The sequence below is a fragment of the Leuciscus leuciscus genome (assembly GCF_965113295.1).
Source record: "Leuciscus leuciscus genome assembly, chromosome: 2".
Classification (NCBI taxonomy): Eukaryota; Metazoa; Chordata; class Actinopteri; order Cypriniformes; family Leuciscidae; genus Leuciscus; species Leuciscus leuciscus.
The window spans coordinates 35,732,360-35,754,376 of NC_138726.1; the positions used below are offsets into that span (position 1 = coordinate 35,732,360).

At 37.6% G+C, this 22,017-nt stretch overlaps 1 protein-coding gene across 2 annotated transcripts in view; it reads left to right on the forward strand.

Moving 5' to 3' along the window:
• Window positions 1-22,017, forward strand: part of adcy7 (adenylate cyclase 7) — a 50,505-nt gene that overhangs the window by 8,470 nt on the left and 20,018 nt on the right. For both annotated transcript variants that reach the window (XM_082161132.1, XM_082161133.1), the window contains exons 2-6: window positions 14,076-14,580; window positions 17,417-17,623; window positions 17,797-17,958; window positions 18,073-18,222; window positions 21,792-21,949. In XM_082161132.1, the coding sequence (XP_082017258.1) occupies window positions 14,416-14,580; window positions 17,417-17,623; window positions 17,797-17,958; window positions 18,073-18,222; window positions 21,792-21,949 (842 nt within the window). In that variant the 5' untranslated portion in view covers window positions 14,076-14,415. The remainder of the gene's footprint in view (window positions 1-14,075; window positions 14,581-17,416; window positions 17,624-17,796; window positions 17,959-18,072; window positions 18,223-21,791; window positions 21,950-22,017) is intronic.

The following is a 22,017-nucleotide window of genomic DNA, read 5'->3' on the forward strand; positions in this document are numbered from 1 at the left end:
TTGACAGGTATGAAATCGAGGCTGAGAGGGGTAGAAGTACAGTTTGTTTAATAGATCGTTCTGTAGTTTCATAGCATTTCAGTTGTTCAGATGACAAAATGTCATAAAAAAAGAAGAAAAAAACTCAATAAAGCTGTTTTGACAGTTGTTCGTGTTGAAAATGTATACCTTCATACAGTAAAGACTATTGTCTATTCCTCAGAGACTTGTTTTCATCTGCATAAAATTCAATATGGTGTCTGCCCTAACTAATGTCTGTTGTTGGGTGAACTATCCCTTTAAATCATCCTTTTTTGGGTGTTATGTCAATTATGTCATCATTTACTCACTTAGTTTGGACCCCATTGTTTTCCATAATATGGACAAAAGCGGTTGAAACATATTTAGAATTTCTTCTCTTGTGTTCCACAGAAAAATAAAAAAAATATGTTTGGAAAAAACATGAGGGTGATTAAATGATGACATAACTGACATTTTGGGTGAACTATCCCTTTAAATCACCTTTTTTTTATTTGGTGTGTTTACTCTGTTGATGGATTTCCACCGATTTAAGCGACTGGAGACATCAAGTATAGATGGAGAACAGAAACGAAGACTATGTAGGTTTGAAAGCACCTGAAGGCCAGTGTTTGTTCTCTGTAAGAGTCCAGGTGTTCAGGTCTGATGTCACATGACATGTCTGAGACACACTTGTCTTTGTTCTGTGACAAGTGAATTGCGGAGTTCGAGAAAACGACAGTCCTTCTTCATTGAAATCTCTCAGAAAAGGTTAATTGTTGTTTGAAGCGACGTACCTCACTGCTCTGCTGCCTATACTGCACTGCCTTCAGCCCTGTAGTTAGGGAAATGAGTCACGGTTGCTAAGGAAATGGGTTGGTGTGTGGTTAGATTGAGTAGACATCTAAGGTTGTCTTTGATGAGAGTTTCTCTGCTCAGAAAATGGTGGATTCTGTCTTCTGCTTTTGTGTGTGCTGTGTGTTTCTTTGACGTATTAATCTACTGCCCACTCACTCTGACTGCCTTTATCAGCACAAAATCAGCTCTGTCTTTATGTAACATCTTTCATGTCAACATCATTATGACTAAACGTGCAGGTGTGTAACTTAAAATGTTGAAGTGTGTTTTCTTTGGAAAAGAGTATGGTCATGCTTTTCATAACGTGAGTTTGGGAGATTTTGTCATGGTGACTTTTCGCTGTGGTTTTACAGCCGCTGTCGTTAAAGACCCGTTGCTCTTAATGGAATTGACGTTTTAATTGACATTTTAATTTGAGATCTTTCTGGTAGAGGTCATGTATGTGTATGTGTGTGGGAATGAGAGAGAGTGACCAGAAAAAGGGTGTTAAAGGGGGGGTGATTAATGTACAAGATGGCTATTTTCACTTAGCTAATAATCAACCTTTCAACTTCCCTCTCAGTCATACATTCATAACAGTCACAGATCTTTTACCTAAAGGCTGAGCTGATACAGTATGTTTGTGAAGTGCAGAATGTCTGTGTGTGACGTGTCTAGATGAATTGTTGAGCAGCATATTCCTGGTTACAATCTGATTTTTGTGTGTGTTCCAGTGTCCTTCCACCATGGAAAAGGGGAGTGAATCACAATATCGTGCAGGGAGCTACACAGACATACACACTCTGCGTAAATGTTCCTGCATAGCTCCGCACAGATGCACACACCTGAAAAAACACACACACGTTTAGTTGAAACAGTGTAATAAAACACCGGGGCACCAGTTTCTGATACAACGGCTTTCATTGTCGTGGAAGAGAAAAAGGAGAGAATGAAAACGAATGATGCATGTAGTGAGACAGAGAATGAGCTTTATTCTGAACAGCACTGAGTTCATGCTGAAACAGAATATCCTGTCGTTTTTTTCCTACCAAACAGACAGTATGGATATGTCTAGATGGAAAACTACTAACCAACTATTTGATTAGTGATGTTTATACATTTTTCTAGATTATTCCTTAGAGTACCGGTTGGGATCAGTATGTTTTTGTTTTTGTTTTAAAAAAAAAAATGTATACTTTTATTCAGCAAGGATACATACAATTGTACATTTTAAAATAAATGCTATTCTATTCATTAAAGAATCCTGAAAAAAAGTATTACAGTTTCCAAAAAAATATTGAGCAGGACAACTGTTTTCAACATTGATAATGATACATTTTTAGGTGACGTAGTTACATTGTTCTTCCTCAAATAAGTACAAAGTAATATCAATTAACTACATGTACTGTACTTACGATAGTTGGGTTACAGTTAGGGCTAGGTTTAGGGTTAGTTACTTTGCATAATTAGTAAGTACATGAAGTAATGAGTAACTATGTCACCTTAAAATAAAGTGTTACCATGTATCTTAAACCAGCTAAATTATATTAGTTGACAAGTATTCAGGCAACCCACAGAGTAGTCTATTTTGAAAAAAATAATGAAAAAGATTCATTCGTTTTGCTCGTACCTAGTATTAGGAGCCCTGTTAATCGAACATAAAAAAACATTAGGCTCAGACCTTGAGAATCTGTCTGAGGATATTTAGGAAGCAGAAATGAGAATCAACATGTAGAAAGACAGACAGTGAGATGAGTCAGCCATTTAGTCCTGATGGCAGCTCCTAATGAAAGAGAAAGACCAGATCGCCGGTAGTTACATCACATGTAATTACATGCGCAGTAATCAGATATTGGAGGTGTGGAATGGTTGGGTGCACTGACTCTAACCTCAGATGGAGGATAATAATGCCCTCCTGTGCAACATTTACCTGAACTAAACATCACATCGCCCCAGCTAATGATATTCTGCAGAGAGTGAGTGAATGTTTATTTGTAATTCACTAGTCTGACCTGGTTGGGTGTGCAGATCCTTTCAGCAGTCTGTCATCATGCATTCAAGTCGGAAACATAACATGTCATGGAGGTAGTCTAAACAAAACAAAATAATTATATTCTGAATCTGAACAATAAACCCAGATAACTACAGCTGAATTAAAAATGAAAAAAGTATTTATGTATACAACTTATACAGTAAATGGTATCACACAACTAAATGTAAAACAAACCGTGAAAGTTGAGTGATTAATACCAGTAGCTACAGACTTGTTTTTTTCTCACTGATTTTTATTTATAGATTATAGATATATGATATTATCAATATTATAGATCAGTGTTTCCACCATGTTTCGTATAGACACGTGTGTTGTGCACTCGTAAATATGACTTGAGAGGCGGTTTTGGATACATGTACAATTTCCAACTGTGAAACTTGTATTTTTGGTAATTGTAAAATAAATAAATAAATAGAAAAGGTTATATTAATTTTGAGGTATGCCAAGTAATACATTTAACAGTGTTGTTAAATTATTAGTCTTTGTAAAGATTAAATTTAAGTGAGCGTTTGATGATTGCTATGGTAATCTAAATGTAGAAATAGAGGAAATGAACATGCACAATAAAATATCCAATATTTACCAATATATATATAAAAAATTTAACAAATATTTGTGTTTTATATGTTTATACAGTAGCTGTCATTGAATGCTACTGAGAGCAGATTTGTGTCTTACAGCAGAATAAAAAGATTTGCTTGATGTGAAGCTACATGAAGTCATTTTAAACGTTATAGTCTGTTTCCCATTTATGTTCAGTTAGTATCATATGTTTATAGCATTTATGGCTGCTCTAGTGTGTCTGTATTGCTAAACTAATTTAACTCGTGGGATGAAATGTGATGCCGTGAAAAGATTGGCAACACTTAATGTGAGAGTTATAACACTCCATCCTGATAAGGCAATATGCTGAAATCGACTATTTTGCCACCTACTACAACATCAAACATTTTACTCATCCTTGTGTGCTCCCAGGAAATACAGTCTTATCTTTCTTTGACATCAGGCGTAGTCATTGAATATAATAGTTTCATTGAACCTAGGTCTGTTTTGTAGACTGATCCACAGCTACAGGAAATGGATTTAGGTACAAATTCAAGTCTAATAGCAAGCTGAGGCTAATTTGCTTTCCTATTCACTAAGACCGCTTCTATTTATGGGACATTGAGCTTTAAAAATTATGCATTGAATGTAGGGTTGGGAATCAAAAATGTATTCCAATCAAGAGCAAGAAGAGTCGAAAGAGAATACTATTTTGGCACCCGCGTGCTGTTTGGGTGTGTGAGCACGGAGAGCTGCCTCTCATTTACACCTGCCCACATAAATGGGGATATAAATCCGATCTTAAGTTCCCGTGCTATATGCAAATTTAACGGAGTTCACGTCAGTGAAATCAACAGATATGAGCTGCATTTTATTTATCATCAGGTAATTTCAAGATCGAAGACCGCATTAGGAGAGAGAGGGCAGCATGGTATGGGTAAGACCATTTAGTCTCACTACTTTTAATGAAGATGATTGTTTTTTGAGCGTCTGCGACTTACTTTGCTGCAGTTTGCGAGTTGGCTTGCTGAAGAGATACACAGATTAATCTGCGGTGATGCATGTTGCGGTAGCACCGTAATATCTGGCTATAATATGTCATAACACGATCTCACACGTTTATTTTCTAACATTTTGGGAGGAGTAAAATTGACAAATGTGGTTTCAACAACCAGATGCATTTAGACTTCTCCAGTTTCATCTGGAATGCGGCCCAGACCACGTCCTGATGTGGTTTGAGCGATCGGAATTAAATACGTCTCGAATGCGTTTCGTAGGGCATTTACACCTGGTCTTTTCACAATCAGATAGCTATCCGATCAGAGAAAACGCATGAAGTGGCCAGGTGTAAAGAAGCCCATATAGTGCGCGAATAATGAATTGAGTTCTCTTTCTTGTCATCTTGCACCTGAACGGACATAGGCCTATATACACAAAATTATTTTAAAATATCTTCCTAAACTGTCAGTTTTTTCTTAAGTGAACATAAACAGTTGAGAAAGAAAATGCATATGTAACAGTATATTGCATCTGTGCAGCTCTTAAAGGGTTAGTTCACCCACAATTTACTCACCCTCAAGCCATTCTAGGTGTATACTTTCTTCTTTCAGCCAAACAAAATTTAAGTTATTTAAAAAAAATATCCTGGCACTTCCAAGCTTTATAATGGGAGTGAATCGCGCCTGAGATTTTGAAGCCCCCCCAAAAAATCACGATGCGTTTAGTTTTTTTGTCAGTATTATGAGCAAACAATACAGGAAATACCATGTTTAAAAGGGCCTTATTTTACTTATTTTCTTGTTTTTGTCTTCAAAACGTAAAAACAAAGAAACCGCTCATTTATCACATATTCGACCCTTCTCATGAATATAAAACCTCATGTGGTTTTTTTCTTATTTTTATTTACTTTGATAATATTTTACATACTTTGTTCTAATTCACCAATTGGAAACACAATAAAACCAAAAAAGATAAACAGCTTGAATATTCAATCTCCACATGGGCGGAATTCAACGACCCGTTGTGCTGATTGGTCAACCGTATCAACTTTAATCGATACTAGTCTGCATTAATGTAGCCTAAATCTATTTTTTCTGCACTGTCCAGCACTTACGAAAATTAACCAGTTTTACTACAGATACCATGGTTAAACTATAGTTAGTGTAGCAAAACCATGGTTAATTTGTGCTTACCATGGTTTAACTATATTAACCATGTTTTTTTGGTTTTTATTTGTAGTAAATCATGGTTAATATTCGTAGTGCATCACGCAGCTTTTCCACACAGATCTTAATTGTTGGTCAGTTAAATAAAACAGGCAGTGTTCCGAATATGTAGGCTAGGGGTAGTTGTGTGTAAAGATGTGAAGTATATTAATATTAATGAGATAAAGTAATATATCACGGTGCATTGGTGAACCTATGTATACACAGAAGAAAGCCCTGTCTGCTCTGCAAGCCATTAGTTAGCCTGTTTTTTTTTTTATGAGAAAGAGATTAAATGTAGTTGCAATAAATTGTTTAATAATCCGTGCAACTCTAGCAGTGGATGACTATTATTTTGTTGCACAGAACTGAGGATCAACTGATGCTGGCACGGTTTTATGTTTGGTTGACCAATCAGCGGAAAGGGGCATTTAATTCCCGCCCATGTAGAGATCGAATATTCAAGCTGTATATTCATTTTGGTTTTATTTTGTTTCCATTTGGCGAATTAGAACAAAGTGTGTGCAGTAACATAGGCAGCATAGTCTGTACGCAACCTATCATGCACGCTGCTTGTGGATGCAGTCAGACATACATGCTCGATTTTAATGTTATTTTAAGGTGGGGTGGAATTAAATGAGTGGCAAAACATTTTGTTTGTGTACCCCTTATGTCACCTTACGTACCCCAGTTTGGGAACCACTGCTGTAGGTGAAAGCAAAGGTGTGGTCATTATAAAAACTCACACTCGCACACACTACGTTTCCACCCACAGCAACACTACCAGGATTCCTTTGTAGCTTGACCTTGTCGTCTCACGGCAGGGCTGCTATTGTCTGTGTTTCCGAAAGATAACAGTGATGTCTCTTTATGAGAGTGATGATGGAATATCTTTTCTTCAAAAAGACAATTTCACTCTGCAGGGAGCCATTTACCACACCTCATCTGTGAGTCCAGAGAGAGATAAAGAGAGAGAGCGAACACAAAGAGAGATGAGGCAGAGTTGATCTCTTGATAAAAATTAGTATACAGTACATTCTGTAAAGTCACCATAAAATGATATAGACCTATACTGCCTCTCGTGTGGTTCGTGTGACGTACTTTGTTATTGTGTAAACAGTAATAAAGGGACCTGCAGTATATTGTTACTTTCCAGAACATAAGCTGAACATAAGCATAAGTGTCATAAGCTGAATATTGCTTGGCATTTGTGATATTATAGACACAGTCTGTTGAAACAAATAGCACATAAACAATGATACATTTTCATGTTTTTATTGAACACACTGTGTAAACATTCACAGTGCAGGGTGGAAAAAGAGTGTGAATCCTTAGATTTATTAACTAGCTGACCCTGCAGTCCAGTTAAATAACCCACACCAGACGTTCACTTTAATTGCAGATCAGGAAGGATTTTGCTTGTAGTTTTGCAAGTCGCAGTATCATCCACCTTATTTAGCAATGTGGAAGTAAGCTATTTTCTGTGACTGTGCGAGACTTCTGATTCAATAGCCACTATAGGCAAGTAACTAAGAATAACAAAGTGCTGTAAACGTTAAAACTATTTGTGTTACAAACCAATATGATAAGCAGTCTGTGATATCAGGCAGCATAACGGACTGTCTTGGCACAGCTAAAGTAGCTGGAAGCAGATGACACTGGAAGTTTTGCACATTCAAGTTCTAAATGGCTGTGCCTGCTCTTAGGTTGAAAATAAGGTGGATAAACAAATCTCTAAAAGTCTCAAAATCTCTTCTATTTGATGTTTTTGTATTATTGCACAGTATCCGAGCATAAGATTTACGGTTTCAGTCAGACCAAAGTGTTTACATGAGATTTTTAAAGAGTCAAATTATTGCTTTGGTACAACTGAAAATGAACTTTTATTATGCATGTGTATTTACTGTCAGGTTCACTAAGAGTCAGGAACACGAGTTAAGACTGATGTCGGATAGATGTTGTTTAATGTAGTTTCTGCTCTATTGACCATATTGTCCCCAAGATGACATTGTTGTAGTCCTGGGTGATACTGAACTAAAATCATACCTCAGTATTTTTAGATAATTTTCTAATTTAAGGCAAATCATTTATTATTAATATTTAATGGACATTCGCTTGTTGGCAAGACAAGCCTTTATGCAAAATGGAAATGCGTGAATTTCTAACATTTACATATAAGGATATAACCCTGTGATGTAAGCCATGTGATGAGGAAAACAGGTCTCAAATGCATAAAACCACACACATCTGATAGGAAGGCAAGCCGCTTTAAACTACATGCTTGTGTGTTGGTTGAAGCTCTTATACAGCATGTCTCATGTCTCAATATACTGCCCTGCTCCACTTTGTAGCAGAACACTGGATTGTCATACTGTTAATGAGAAAAGAACCGAGAGAAGAATTTCAACAACAACGTGAGACAGAATTAATTTACAGTGCCCAAGTTGAGGATGTGCCTTTGACTGTCTCCACTTCCTGTGTACACTACAAACAGCAGCAGTGATTAGCCAAACCAGTCTCGGATAGCATCTGACTAATCAAATCACCCCCCAACCCAATGTCATCTAAGTCTTCCTCATCAGTGCTAATTCAATATGCTTCATATGTGGGGATATATTCACTTTGAGGGCGAGTAGTACCTGTGACACAAAGACACAATTGTTTAAGTAGACTTGCTTTTCTCAATACAACACTCATTATTATTAAAGGGGTGATGAACTGAGAAATCAAATTGTCCTTGAGCTTTTGACATATAAGAGGTCATCATACTATAAGAATATCCTGTGGGCGACTATGACGTCAAAGGGTATCAAACACCGCCTCCACAGAAGAAGATCAACGCCTATTTCAACACTGCCCGTTTAGCCCCGCCCACCGCATTATATGAAACTCATTATAATAATATGCAAAACTGTTATCCAATCATAGCAGTGAGCGTTTACTTCCAAGTCTTCAATGCGGCACGGAAAAACCAAGCGTTTCAGGAGCTAGACTCAAAACCAGGGTCGAAAATAGCCTATTACTTATTCATTTTGATGTTTTTGAATGTAAAAACCAAGCGAACGTCATAAGTGGACCTCAGACAACAATATAAAAAATATAAAAAAGCCCCCTTTAAAGCATGACCCCCTTTAATATTTTTGTTGTTGTTATTTTTATTAATACATAGTACATTTTCCCCCTCAATTTTAGTCACTCGTTTGCCAGTGTGATGAACTCATGGTCTGACCTACATTTATATTGTTGTTCTTGACAGAATATGTACTTACAACATTTATTAAATAATTACTTAAGCAGGTAGTAAAAGATTAAAGTCTATGGTTGCACAGCTATGGTAATATATGACAGATTGCAAAGGTAAACAGATGAAATCCTTATGGAGGTACCTTGCTGCTAAATCAGTTATGATGTGTGAAGAAGCAGATAATAATCTATGAAGTGTAAATAATATGCAGTAAACATTTAATTAGTCTATTGCAATAGCCACAGTGAATGATTCCTCACAACAAAACTAGCCTGTTCAGATGGTTTTGTGCTGTGTGTAGGCAGTGATCTACTCAGTGCTCAATGCTTACACTTCTGTTTATATACATACATACATACATACATACATACATACATACATGTACAAAATGTATCTTTGGCAGCACAGCAATAAATTACATTTGAAATAGAAATGGAAAACAGAATGTTTTTAATTATTTTTTTTAGAATAGAAAACATTTATTTTAAATAATAATTACTATAATAATGACAATATGTGATGTGATAAACCTAAGATTTATGTATTATTTAAATTTCAGTTATTTTCAAGTGAATTTCAAGCCATAAAAAAATGGCACATCCATAATGTGCATGTCTTCTGCTCTTTCTAGGTAAAGAAAAAAGTATTCAAAGTGAACAGCATATCTTTTACTAAGGGTGTGTTCACACTTGGCAGGTCTGGTTCAATTAAAACAAACTCTGGTGCGATTACTTTGTTAGTGCGGTTAATTTTAAGTGTGAATGCTGCCATCTGAACCCTGGTGTGCACCAAGCAAGCAGACCAAGACTGCTGAAAAGATGGGTCTCGGTCCGCTTGAATTATGAACACAACACGACCCTAAAAGGGTCAGAATGCTGAATCATTCCTGTTTTTTCTCGTCATAGGAGCTATACGTTGCCCGTTACAGTTTGGTACAGGCGTCAGAAATGCCATCTCCTTGCAGCAGATCTGTGACATTGTTTAAAAAGTATTTCCAGAATTAATGGAAATCAAATGGAAATCTTAACAGGGACCTCGTCTTGTTTGCTTTGTTCATCCTATGCAGATGATGTCATTGGTGCACGCAGCTACCAGAAGATAATCATGGGCCTAGCGTTTGCTCTTTGCATTTCCATAAACATTACAGATGAACGCATTAAAATCATATCACAGTCACTGTAACCCTAATAATTAGCATATTATCATAATTTCAGCATTATAAAAAAAATCAGTGGATGGTGCAGCCCTACTGTGGGTGATGGAATGGACAACAAAAAAGGAAATGAAAAATAGAGGATGACGAGTGTAAATAGTACATTTTCTAACTGGTTTTGATGGATTAAGGCAGAGAACAGGGCTTTTATTTGTTGGAAGGCCACTGTCCTGAGTTTGACCATGGACAACACCATCTCTCACATGGAGCTCTTGAAAATTCACATTTAGATTGCTCAGATTTGGACACACATACTTCCCCCTGCCCGTCTTCTCTTTGCTCCATCACATGTTTTTCCACAGAAGCGCAAATGAAAGATGAGTGTGAGAGTGTCACGATCTCCAGTCCACCTGCAAAACAGTATCTGTTAACAATATTCAAAATATGTTTTGTCATACAGGTTTGGAAAGACATGGGAGTGAGTAAATGATGACGGGTGAGAGAATTCAGCATTGCAATGATATTTGATTGGATAGTATGAGAAGTGATTGAAATCTCAGTGTTCTCTAATAATGCGATATGCATCTGTCTATTAACAATATATGAGTTTGTAAATATTTGTCCCACGTGTAATCTATGAATGACATAATGGACATGCAAAAAAAAAAAAAGTATATCAACCAATCATGTTTAGGTGAGGTGAACGTAATTGCTTCCTTGATGAAATTAATTCCTGTATTGTTAATAGTGATGAGTAGCATGCATGAGTCGTGAAATCTTACTGTGTCACCTGATGTCCTGATCTGTGCTGCAGACTGCTGTGCTGTGCTGTGCTATATAAAGTTTGACCCCCGACCCCAAGGAGACGGGCTGATTATAGTGCTGTCGGTTCATACAAAGTGTGTAATCTATGAAGTACTTGAATTTGGAAAACCCTTGAAAACAGCCATATTTATGGAAAGTGCTTGAATTATTGAAAGACAATATATATGAAATTAGTGTTTCATTTTTTCGATAAAACACAATACAGTTTTTTCAATATAGCTATAGGGCCATTTACATGGCTATGCGCGTGATATTGCTCATATATTTCCAAGTATATAATACAGCTTTCATTCTTCAGGTCAATCATAAATTCATAAGGGGTGTTTGAATGAGGAAATATATCTCTGTCATAGTATTCTTTCAATGGTTAAGGTGATTTAGCGCTGGACAATGGATTGATCTCTATGAAGTCAAGCGTCAGATTCAGCTTTAACCAGGGGCCGCTTTGCTTGTCGGTTGCGCCTTATAAGGTGTTCAAATAATTTACTGTTTTTACAACTTTGCTTTGTTCCAGAATGAATCTGCGTTTTTTCATGAATGTTCGTAAGTTGTTGTATTTCGTATTCCTTATATCTGTAATTTGAGTAAAACAACAACAACTACAAACTATTCCTTAAAAGATTGGATTGCAGTTAGATTAAATTACAATGTAATTACTTTGTGATTATTTACAATGAAATGCTTTACATTTTTACAAATGAAATCATTTGTTTTCTTCTGTTATTTAATCTTTTAATAAGAATCATACAAGGAGTATGCCCAATTTCTATTTGCTCTTCTATGCAATGAAAGTTCAAGGCTTTGTTAATATTCCCACAGTCATTGCATACTTTGCATGTGCTGCACTTTTTTGTACCATTGTGTTACATTAGTATACTCTTATTTATCTATTTACCTTTTTTTTTTGGTATTATTTGTAAGATAAAGATATTGTTTGATAAGTGTGATCTCTGATTGTAGTCCTTGAAAACCAAACAAGTAGTGCTTGAAAAGTACTTGAAAGTCCTGGAATTAATTAGACAGTATCTGTACGAACCCTGTGCTGTGCTTAAGGGTCAGATCATTGTGTAGGTTCAGATCTTCAGCACTCTTCTCTGTGCTCTGCAGGATCTACAGCAGCAGCCAGGAGGATTTGACCCTCCCTGTTTCCGCATGGAAAGACTATTCACTCTCATTCCTTCTGTCTCTCCCACCCTCTCTCTGTCTTTCTTTCGGTTATTGCCCAGTTGGATTGTTCCTTTGCCATGGTAACTTTAGTTTGGGAATATAAAGGCCGCTTGTTGGCTTGGGTGCATTTGTCTGGGAGAGTGAGAGACTGACACGGTGCTGTCATTCAGGTCTTTAATGACCCTCAACAAAGAGATAATCGTGGAGCATCCCAGCTCTCTCTCTCTCTCTCTCTCTCTCTCTCTCTCTCTCTCTCTCTCTCTCTCTCTCTCTCTCTCTCTCTCTCTCTCTCTCTCTCTCTCTTTCTCTCTCGCTCTCCATCTCTCCATCTCTCTTTCTCTCTCTCTCTCTCTCTCTCTCTCTCTCTCTCTCTCTCTCTCTCTCTCTCTCTTCTCTCTCTCTCTCTCTCTCTCTCTCTCTCTCTCTCTCTCTCTCTCTCTCTCTCTCTCTCTCTCTGCTGTTTTCTGTGCTTCTGTCCTTTGACTTTCTGCTTTTTTAATAGTGTTAAGAGGATATTTCTAATACTTCTTTGGTAATCCAATGAATTTACAGGAAATGAGAATTTATTTATTTTTCAGTGCTATTATCAGTGATCGATGTTGTCAGCAATACGTCAGCACAGCCGGGTTTAGCATCATTTGAAACACTCTTGATGGCTTAGTGTGTTTCATGGTGTGTGTGTGCATTCAGATGTGAAGCTGTTGCTTACGCTTCCATGATCGTTCGGTTGCCCTCCTCAAACAATAATAACCTACAATGAGAAATCATGACCTTTGGATGCAGCTTATTTACAGAGACTCTTCTGCTCTTCTTCCTCTGCGGACTGTTTCCTCCACCTGAATGAGGATGTAGTGATGCAGATTGTTTTCCGGCACATTCAGATTAGGGATGGGTCATGATGATGATGACGATAAACTGATCAACTATATGTCCAACAACCAAACAGTAGATAAAGGAGGTCAACTAGTGTATCTATTTTTCACTAGTCTCTTATGCTCACCAAGGCTTATTTGATCATAATTGCAGTATAAACTGTAATATTGTGAAATATAAATACAATTTAAAATAACTGTTTTATATTTATATATATTTTAAAATGTAATCTATTCCTGTGATGAAAGCTGAATTTTCAGCATCATTACTCCAGTCTTCAGTGTCACATGATCCTTCAGAAATCATTCTAATATGTTAATTTGCTGCTCAAGAAACATGTATTATTATTTCTTTTTTTTTTTTGAAAACAGTTGCTATATTTTTATGGAAACTGGAATTATTTTTTGTTAGGATTCTTTTATTAATAGAAAGTTAACACAAAAATAGCAATTATTTGAAATGGAAATCTTTTGTAACATTACACATTTCTTTACTGTCACTTATTAATTTAATTCACACTTGCTAAATAAAAGTATTAATTACTTTAAAACAAATGTACAGTATGTATTTTACCTAATTGTTGTGCTGTGCTGACAGCATCTTGTTGCTTTCCGCTTTCAGAAAAATGAAGTGTCTATTTTTATGTTAAGATATATATTTTTTTATTGTCAGCATAAAATAGTGTACCATTTAAAAGCATTAAACAACTGCCTGAACTGAGGACAGAGTTCACATAATATGTGTCCAGTGTTTTTCTTTGTAAAGCTCGGCTCGTCTCGTCTCAGTCTAAGTGTAGCTGAGGTTTGGCCGAGGATGCCATGGACAGCAGCCATCTGCATTAGGCTCAGTAATGAAGAGAGAACTGAATCCACACAAATGTTGAACTCTACCCAAAAGCCTTTTCACAGGCACAGAGAGCCGCCAGTGTGGGAATGACTGAACAGAGCAGCGCTTACTGAGATCAAAGGGTTTGACCTGAAAGTGTGCTCTCTAAACTTGATGCATGATTCAACAGCTTTTGAAACAAACCCAAGTTAGTTTCCAAATGAAAAGCTCCTTAATTTTAAGGTTTCTTTGCTTTAAAGTTACAGGTGGTCAGAATGACTATTAGGTGTCATATTAGTGTAATCATTGTAGTATATCTAACAAATTACTTTCTCAATTTTCTGTGTTTGACAGGAATTTTTGGACTCTGGAAGAATCCGTAATTGCATTGCATCGCCTTTCACCAAACTTACACACACAGTGGTACCCTGAGCCCTCTCCAACAGGACCAGGAGGCACCAGAGTGACGGGAAAAGTACAAAAAGAAGGATCATAAAGGACAGAATGGTGCTGTGGAGGGTAGAGCTGAAGTGTTCTGCACTGGAATGACCTCCCACACACTCGCACGTGGTTTCTATGGGAATTTCAGCATAGCCGCACTCTGCTGGATGGGAGGAGGTGTATTTCTGTGGCATCTCATCGCTCTGCTCTGATAGGCCAGTAATATTCAGCCTCTGCACTGCCGTTGGTCAGTATGCCAGCAAAAGGGAAGTACTTGCTGAATGAGCAGAAGTTGAAACAGGAAGCACTGTACAGGAAATTTTCTGGCATTAGCCAATACCAGCCATTCGTTCTGTTGCTGGGACTGAGCATGCTCACTTGTGTCACACTTCTAGTGCTCTTCTTCAGCCTGAATCTGGTGAGATGCCACATGCATGCAAATGCACTCATACAGTATACACCAGGGGTAGGCAAGTTTGTTCCTAGAGAGCCATTGTCCTGCAGAGTTTGAAACGCCTGAAAATGCTAAATTCACCTTACTGCGCATGCGTAAAACCTCACAAAAACTCACTGCGATGATACAGACGGAAAAATAAATAATAAAGTTATCGCACAATTCTTCTGACAGGATCATTTTATTTAGCAAAATATCTCACCATTCACTGATGCGTCCAGGTCACAATCAGTCACCGTATGTTTGGCCTAAAGTGCAACTTCTCTCATGTATTGCAGCAGGACAGCAAATGTGAGTACATTTTCTGTCATCTTTGCTGGATTGTGATATGAAGAGTGTGCAAAGTAACATTTTAGCAACAGTGTGAAAGTGAATAGCACATAACAGGCACAATACCGTAACTAAACTTACGTCATTGTTTTTAAATACCTCCGTTTTGACAGTCCACACTAATTTATCCACTTTGGAGAGCGTTTTCAAAAAGCTTCGTTTTCCTTAATAAAAACGCATTCTCAGTGTGGACGGAAGGCCAAACCGGAGAAAAAAAAAAGCGTTTTCAAACGAAAACGTATAAGTGTGGACAAGGCTTTAGTAATCCTGAAGACATTGATTAGCTTGTTCAGGTGTGTTTGATATTGAATAGGGTTAGAGCTAAACTCTCTAAGACCGAACTTGCCTAGCACTGGTATACATGCTTCCAAGCTCTTAAGTAGGGGTAGCCAACCCTGCTCCTGGAGGGCTATCTTCCTGCAGACTTAAGTTCCAACCCTGCTCCAACACACTTACCTTGTTATACCATGAACACGTTGATTAGCTGGATCAGGCGTGTTTGATTAGGGTTGGAGCTAAACTCTGCAGGATGGTAGCCCTCAAACCCTTCTCTAAAATGCCCACTCGCTTAAAATTAGGAAAAACACAACACAAGTCAGTATTCAACATACATTGCTCTTCTTTCTGGAACAGGTTTGTCCTTGTTGTTCAGATGGTATCTGATGATTGAAGCAGCCTCGCTTACATAATCCTGCGGCGACTGAGGTGCTGATTCTCAGTAGTTGCGTAATTTGAGGCCTGATTATCACAATGCATGTGAACTGGCATTATCCGTGACAGGAAATTGAGTGTTTGAATTGTAATAATTGCCAGTTTATGCCAAGTTCTTTAGAATTGCTTTTATTTGGGGAATATGTAGCACATTGTATGATAGTCTCTCTTTCTCTGGTTCCTTTGGCACATTATCACATATACTTTCTCTGGAGTCAGCTGGATGTGAAGTGGGGCCGTGAACGCTCCTTTTGCACTGCTGTTGTTCATCTCTTTAGCAGATAAGCACTGTACCATCTGTGCGAACTTCTGTAACCTCCTCTCTCTTCACCAACCGGCCGTGGGAGGAACAGAATTACAACCAGTGTTGCTCTCTGTGTGTGGGCATGTGTGTGTATTTTGTTTTACTATTAATTTAAACCTTCACAAAGCCCATAGGATGATGGCAGTATGTGTGGGTGTGTAAGTTTCTGAATGCTTGTGGACTGAGGTATGTATTTCTGCTCTGTTTGAAAGTTAAGTATCTCAGTGGTAGTTCAGTGGTTGAATTAAATGGGTGAACATGAGTGGAGGACTCACTGCAGAGAGTGTGTATATTGGTGGGCGGGTAAGTGGCTGGGTCGACCTAGCGCTGTGATTTGCCCACACAGGTAGTGACTTATAGTCTGATAGTGTCATTTAATCATTTTAATAATCCAACTCTATATATGTAATCTATGTGTTTATTGAGACACAAGAGTTTAAAAAAATTCTCACAAAGACTGCATTTATTTAATCAAAAAAATTGGATAAAAAAACTTTTGTATTTTTTTTTTTTACTGTTGTCAATTACACTCCAGTGTCATTACTGCGGTGTCACACGACCCTTCAGAAATCATTCTAATCTGCTGATTTTGTGCTAAAAAAAAAACATTTCTTATTATCAATGTTGAAAACTGCTTCATTGTTTTGTGTGGATATATATACATAATATATCCACACAAAACCGTATCTCAGGCAACCATAGAAATATTTATGCATTTTAAAATGAAAACACACTTGTGTTAACAGGGCCTAAGTGTTTTAGAATGAATTTGCTAAGTGAATGATTAAATACCTCAGTCATAAGTCACTTGTTTCATTCCTGACTGAATCAATAGGTTTGAATGAATTGGTTGATTGCAGGATTCAAATGATTAAGACAGTCACTACTTGATCTACTGACATAATCATGTAATCTGCCGAAAGAGTAACTAAAACATCCCCTCCACAAATGCACAACCTGTCTGGAATATGCAAACATAAAATTTGATGACTGGAATTAACTTTTATCGTCATAATTGTGTTGCAGCTATTATTGCTCACTCAGATGGTGTCTGGTTTTAAACTGGTGTTAGCTCTTTGACAGGTGGATTTAAGTGATCTCTTGAGCTTTTTAAGGATTTTTGGCTCCTGTGTATTTATGTTTGTGTTTTTCTCCCTTTCGGGGATAAGAACGAAGGAATAGAGTGGGAAGCAATAGTGTAATGTGCAAAACTAATGTTTCTAAGAAAAACTGCGTACGTACACACATTCACAAAGTTTTATTTTTTTCTAGAGAGAGCATTAACAATTTCTTTTGAACAGATTTATTTATTTCTTTGGAAGCTTATGCACTGCAGCTCATACACCCACTCCCACAAACACACTGCTTTTTCCTAACCCTTTGAATGAGCTGTCTTATGTGATATGCGTGTTTGCCTTTAACACCTTGCTCTCTCCATATGTCTATGTGTTTCAGACTGCACAGGCCCATGGTGTATTTGTGGGAGTTGTGGGAGGAGCATTGTGTTTGTTCCTGGCTGTGTTTATATTAGTGTGTACAGACACCCTCTCTCAAAGATGGAGAACTTTGCTTGGTCTCGCCGTGTGGGCCACACACCTCACAATGGGCTTCACCTTTATTTTCAGCACAGAAAACATAAAGGAAATACAACCATGGGACCAGGTAACACACTTTTTTTAATATTTTACAGAGACTTCACATGACAAGAGTACTTTTCACAGCAATAACTTTCTTATGTGTTCACTGTCATGTATTAAATCATATAAATAGGTCATTTAATACTATTCAGTCTTAAATAAATGTTGATGTTGCACTCTTCATCTTGTTCTCTCCAGGTGCCCTTCTTCCTCTTCATCATCATTACAGTCTACACCATGCTGCCATTTCAGATGAGCTATGCTGTAACCCTGAGTATCATCTCCTCTCTGTCTCACATCATTGCTCTTTCGGTGCACCTCACAGTGTTCTCCCACCCCAAACAACGCATCATCAATCAGGTGAAAGGAAATCCACATTAGGATTGGTTGAAAGGAAACCTTCAGCAAATCTGTATGTAAAGAAACTGAAAAGGATGTTACATCACAAAGTCAGCTTTCTCTCTCTCTTTCTAGTTGCTGTCAAATTCTGTGGTGTTTGTTTGTGGAATTATGGTTGGGGCTTTTCATAAGTTTCTGATGGAGAAAGCTCTCAGGCAGACATTTCAGGACATTCTTCGCTGCCTCGGCATTCGCATGAAACTGGAGATTGAGAAGAGACAGCAGGTGCTCATATAACTTTACTTCAACATCACAGACACAGCCAGAGCAAACACATAGAAGAAACAAATACAAATTATGTTGTATGTAAATATACATGTTCAAATACACATCGCCCATGATATCTTGATACAATTTATGCCTCGTTTTTACAGGCGGTCAACATATGCTTGCGAGAAAGTTTCATCTTTGCCCAGTGTTAGCGCAATTTTTCTCCAGAAGTTATGAGCGATAAAACAATATTTATACTTCTTTAAAATAGAGTTGCTGATATCTCTTATTAACCCCCTCAGCCAAACGCTCATCAACATGGGTGTCTGTTGTTATTGCCTTGTCCAGTAGTTGTTTGTTTGTTGTTCCATCTCAGCTGTTTATCTGTGAAACAACGGCCCAGCCAGTGTTGCTAGCTTGTGGACCAAGTGCCAAAAAAAAAATCAAGGCGCTTGTGTGAGTTGAGCGTACAAAGTATTTGTGGTTAGAAAAGTCTGGCTGCACATGTAAATATGTACAAACTATGCTTACGTCACACACACTGTACGAATGTTCGTTCACCCAAAAAGGAAAATTCTGTCATTATTTACTCACCCTCATGTCGTTCCAAACCCGAAAGACCTTCGTTCATCTTCAGAACACAAATGAAGACATTTTTTTATTAAATCTGAGAGCTTTCTGTCCTTCCAATGACAGCTACACAACTACCACTTTGACCCTTCAAAAAGTTTATAAAGAGATCGTAAAAGTAATCCATATGAATCGAGCGGTTTAGTCCAAATTTTTTGAAGAGACTCATTCGCTCTAATATGATGGATATATATATAAACACAAATTTAATTTAGGATTTTATTCACATATGAACATTCATCACTTCACACATCAGTTGTGGTAAACAGAAGCTCAAGCATGTTCACTTGACGTGCGAGAATCAATGAGGTTCATTCCCGTGTGTTACACAGCACTTTTGAGCTTCCGTAAAACCAATGAGGTTTGTTCTCGTGCGTCTAGCAGGTTCGGTAGAGCTTCTGTTTATGTTCACTGATGAATGTTTATATGTGAATAAAGGCCTAAATCCAATCTGTTCATCATAAAAAAGATTGTCTCTTCTGAAAATTTGGACTATACCGCTCAATTAATATGGATTAGTTTTACATTTTGAAGCGTCAAAGTGGTAGTCGCGTAGCTGTCAACGGAGGGACAGAAATCTATCAGATGTAATCAAAAAGATAATTTGTGTTCCGTAGATGAGTGACATGAGGGTGAGTAATTAATGACATAATTTTTATTTTTGGATGTACAGTCCCTTTAAGTCCATCTAATTTAGCACAGGCCTTCAGTCTGTTCTGACATGAGTTATCATATATTTTGTAGTAGATTGGATTGACAGTTTTGACCCATCTTCGGTCCTAGCAACCACTTAAAACACCTTGGCCACTGCTTAGCAACACTATAGCAACCACAGCTTTCAATCTACCAATCTCTCTTCAAACTGCCCAAGTGTTTGAACTATGCAAGACTGAGATCCTTCAAATTTTGAATTTCTCTTCATTCTGCACAGGTATTCAGTCTACATAAGGCTTAAATAACCTCCACTTTATTATGCATTTATTTTTAAACTTTGAATATTAACTTTGGGAATTTTCTCTTGAATTTTTTTTTAATGATTTAAAAAAAAAGGTTAGTTCACCCAAAAATGAAAATACTGTCATCATTTACTCACCCTCATGTTGTTTAAAATCCCTAAGATTTGTTCCACAAGATCCAATAATGTGTGTTTTCGTGTCTAGCAGGTTCGGTTGAGCTTCTGTTTAAGTTTGCTTATGAATGTTTGTATGTAAATAAAAGGCTAAATTAAATCTGTTCATCATATAAAGCGATCAAGTCTCTTCAGAAAATTAGGACTAAACCGCTCAATTAATATCGATCTTTATGAACTTTTTTTTGAATTGTCAAAGTGTCAGTTGCATAGCTGTCTATGGAGGGACAGAAATCTCTCAGATTTTATTAAAACTATCTTCATTTGTGTTCTCAAGATGAACGAAAGTCTTTCAAGTTTGGAACAACATGAGGGTGAGTAAGTGATGACAGTATTTTCATTTTTGTGTGAACTAACCCTTTAATGCTTCATTCATCTTCAAATTTGACAGCTGAAGGTTATATTTCGCACATTACACATTTAATCAAGGAGGTATAAGTTTATCCTGGAATAAGTTTATCCTGTTCTTAATTAAACTTCTTGTGTCCTTTTACAATCAAAGGAATTGTTGTTTCTCAGTTTGTTATGACTTGTTGTTGTAGTTGTTGAGGAAGTGACATCACATAAAGAGAACACTGAAAAGCAGGGTAGAGTTTAATGGTAGGCTGTTAACCTCCCTGACAGTACATGGACATTATAGTAAAGCTCAGAAACAATGTCCTAATGGTGAACCCTAAAGACAACATAGAACACGGGGTAATAGTGACCTTACAATACACAGTGAAGACAATGCTTTCTTCTTCTGAATGAGACAGTTTCCCATTACCTTCCCTTAGTCTAGATCTCAGCCTGGTGATACTTTGGGCCCTATTTTAATCTGAAACGCAAGTATCAAACGTGAAACGAAAGTAACTTTGTGGGCGGATCTCGGGCGCTGTTGCTATTATACCGGCGGGATAAATGACTCTTGCGCCGGACGCAAATCTAAAATGGGTTGGTCTGAAATAGCTTCATTATTCATAGGTGTGGTTTGGGCGTAACATGAAATAAACCAATCACAGCGTCATCTCACATTCCCTTTAAGAGCAGGCGCGCTTTTTCCATGGCTGATTGCTATTATAACGGCGGATTTGCCAGGCGCACACCAGGAGCGGTTCACAGCTGAGGAGACCAACGTTCTCGTCAGCGTGTAAAAGACAGAGAAGTGACATTGTATGGTTAATGAGAGAAACCCACCCAAATTAGCTTTGGTTAAACAGGCTTATAATAATTTGGGTAAATGTGTAAGCTAGATTTATGCCTATTTTTTCACATCTTTATGGACACAACAATGATTTCCCTCGTGTGTTAATATTTTTCCTTGTAATTATGTATGGTTTGCAAAAATGTGAACTGCTGCGTCTGTGTGTAGATGAGAGAAGCAAAGTGTATGCGCATTGTGCACACGCTACATTATAGCCAAGCATGCACCCTTAAAATAGCATCTGAACGCGCCACTGACTTTAGACTAGGTTTTTCCTGGTCTGTGGCTGAACTGTTTTCCGAAACTGCAAAATAGCATCAGGGAACGTTTGCGCCGGAAAACACGCCTCCTCTTTTCGCTGAACCGCCCCCGGGAGCGCAAGTTCATTCCCTAATTTACGTCTGTCGAGGGAAAAGTCCGCTGTGCGTCGGGTGCAAAATAGGAATGATACATGCGTCGGTGTACAAAGTCAATTGCGCTGTGTGCAAGATAGGGCCCTTAATCTGTTACAGTCAAACAACTGAAAAAGATTAGGACACTTGAGAATAGAAATTAAACAGACTTTAACAGTAAACTCAATGTAACATATATTACGAGTGTTATCTTTAAATGTGTGTGTTTGTGTGTGTGTTTGTGCTGTAGGAAAACCTTTTACAGTCAGTCCTTCCTGTGTACATCTCCATGAAGATGAAGTTGGCCATAATGGAGCGCTGCAAGTGTAAAGATAAAGAGGAACAGCAGCGTATGGTCCGGGACAACAACTTCCACAGTCTCTACGTGAAGAGACATGAGAATGTCAGGTAACACATTATATGCTTTTACTCATCAGTGCTGTCATACAATTCATACAAGAGACATTTGTGTGTTG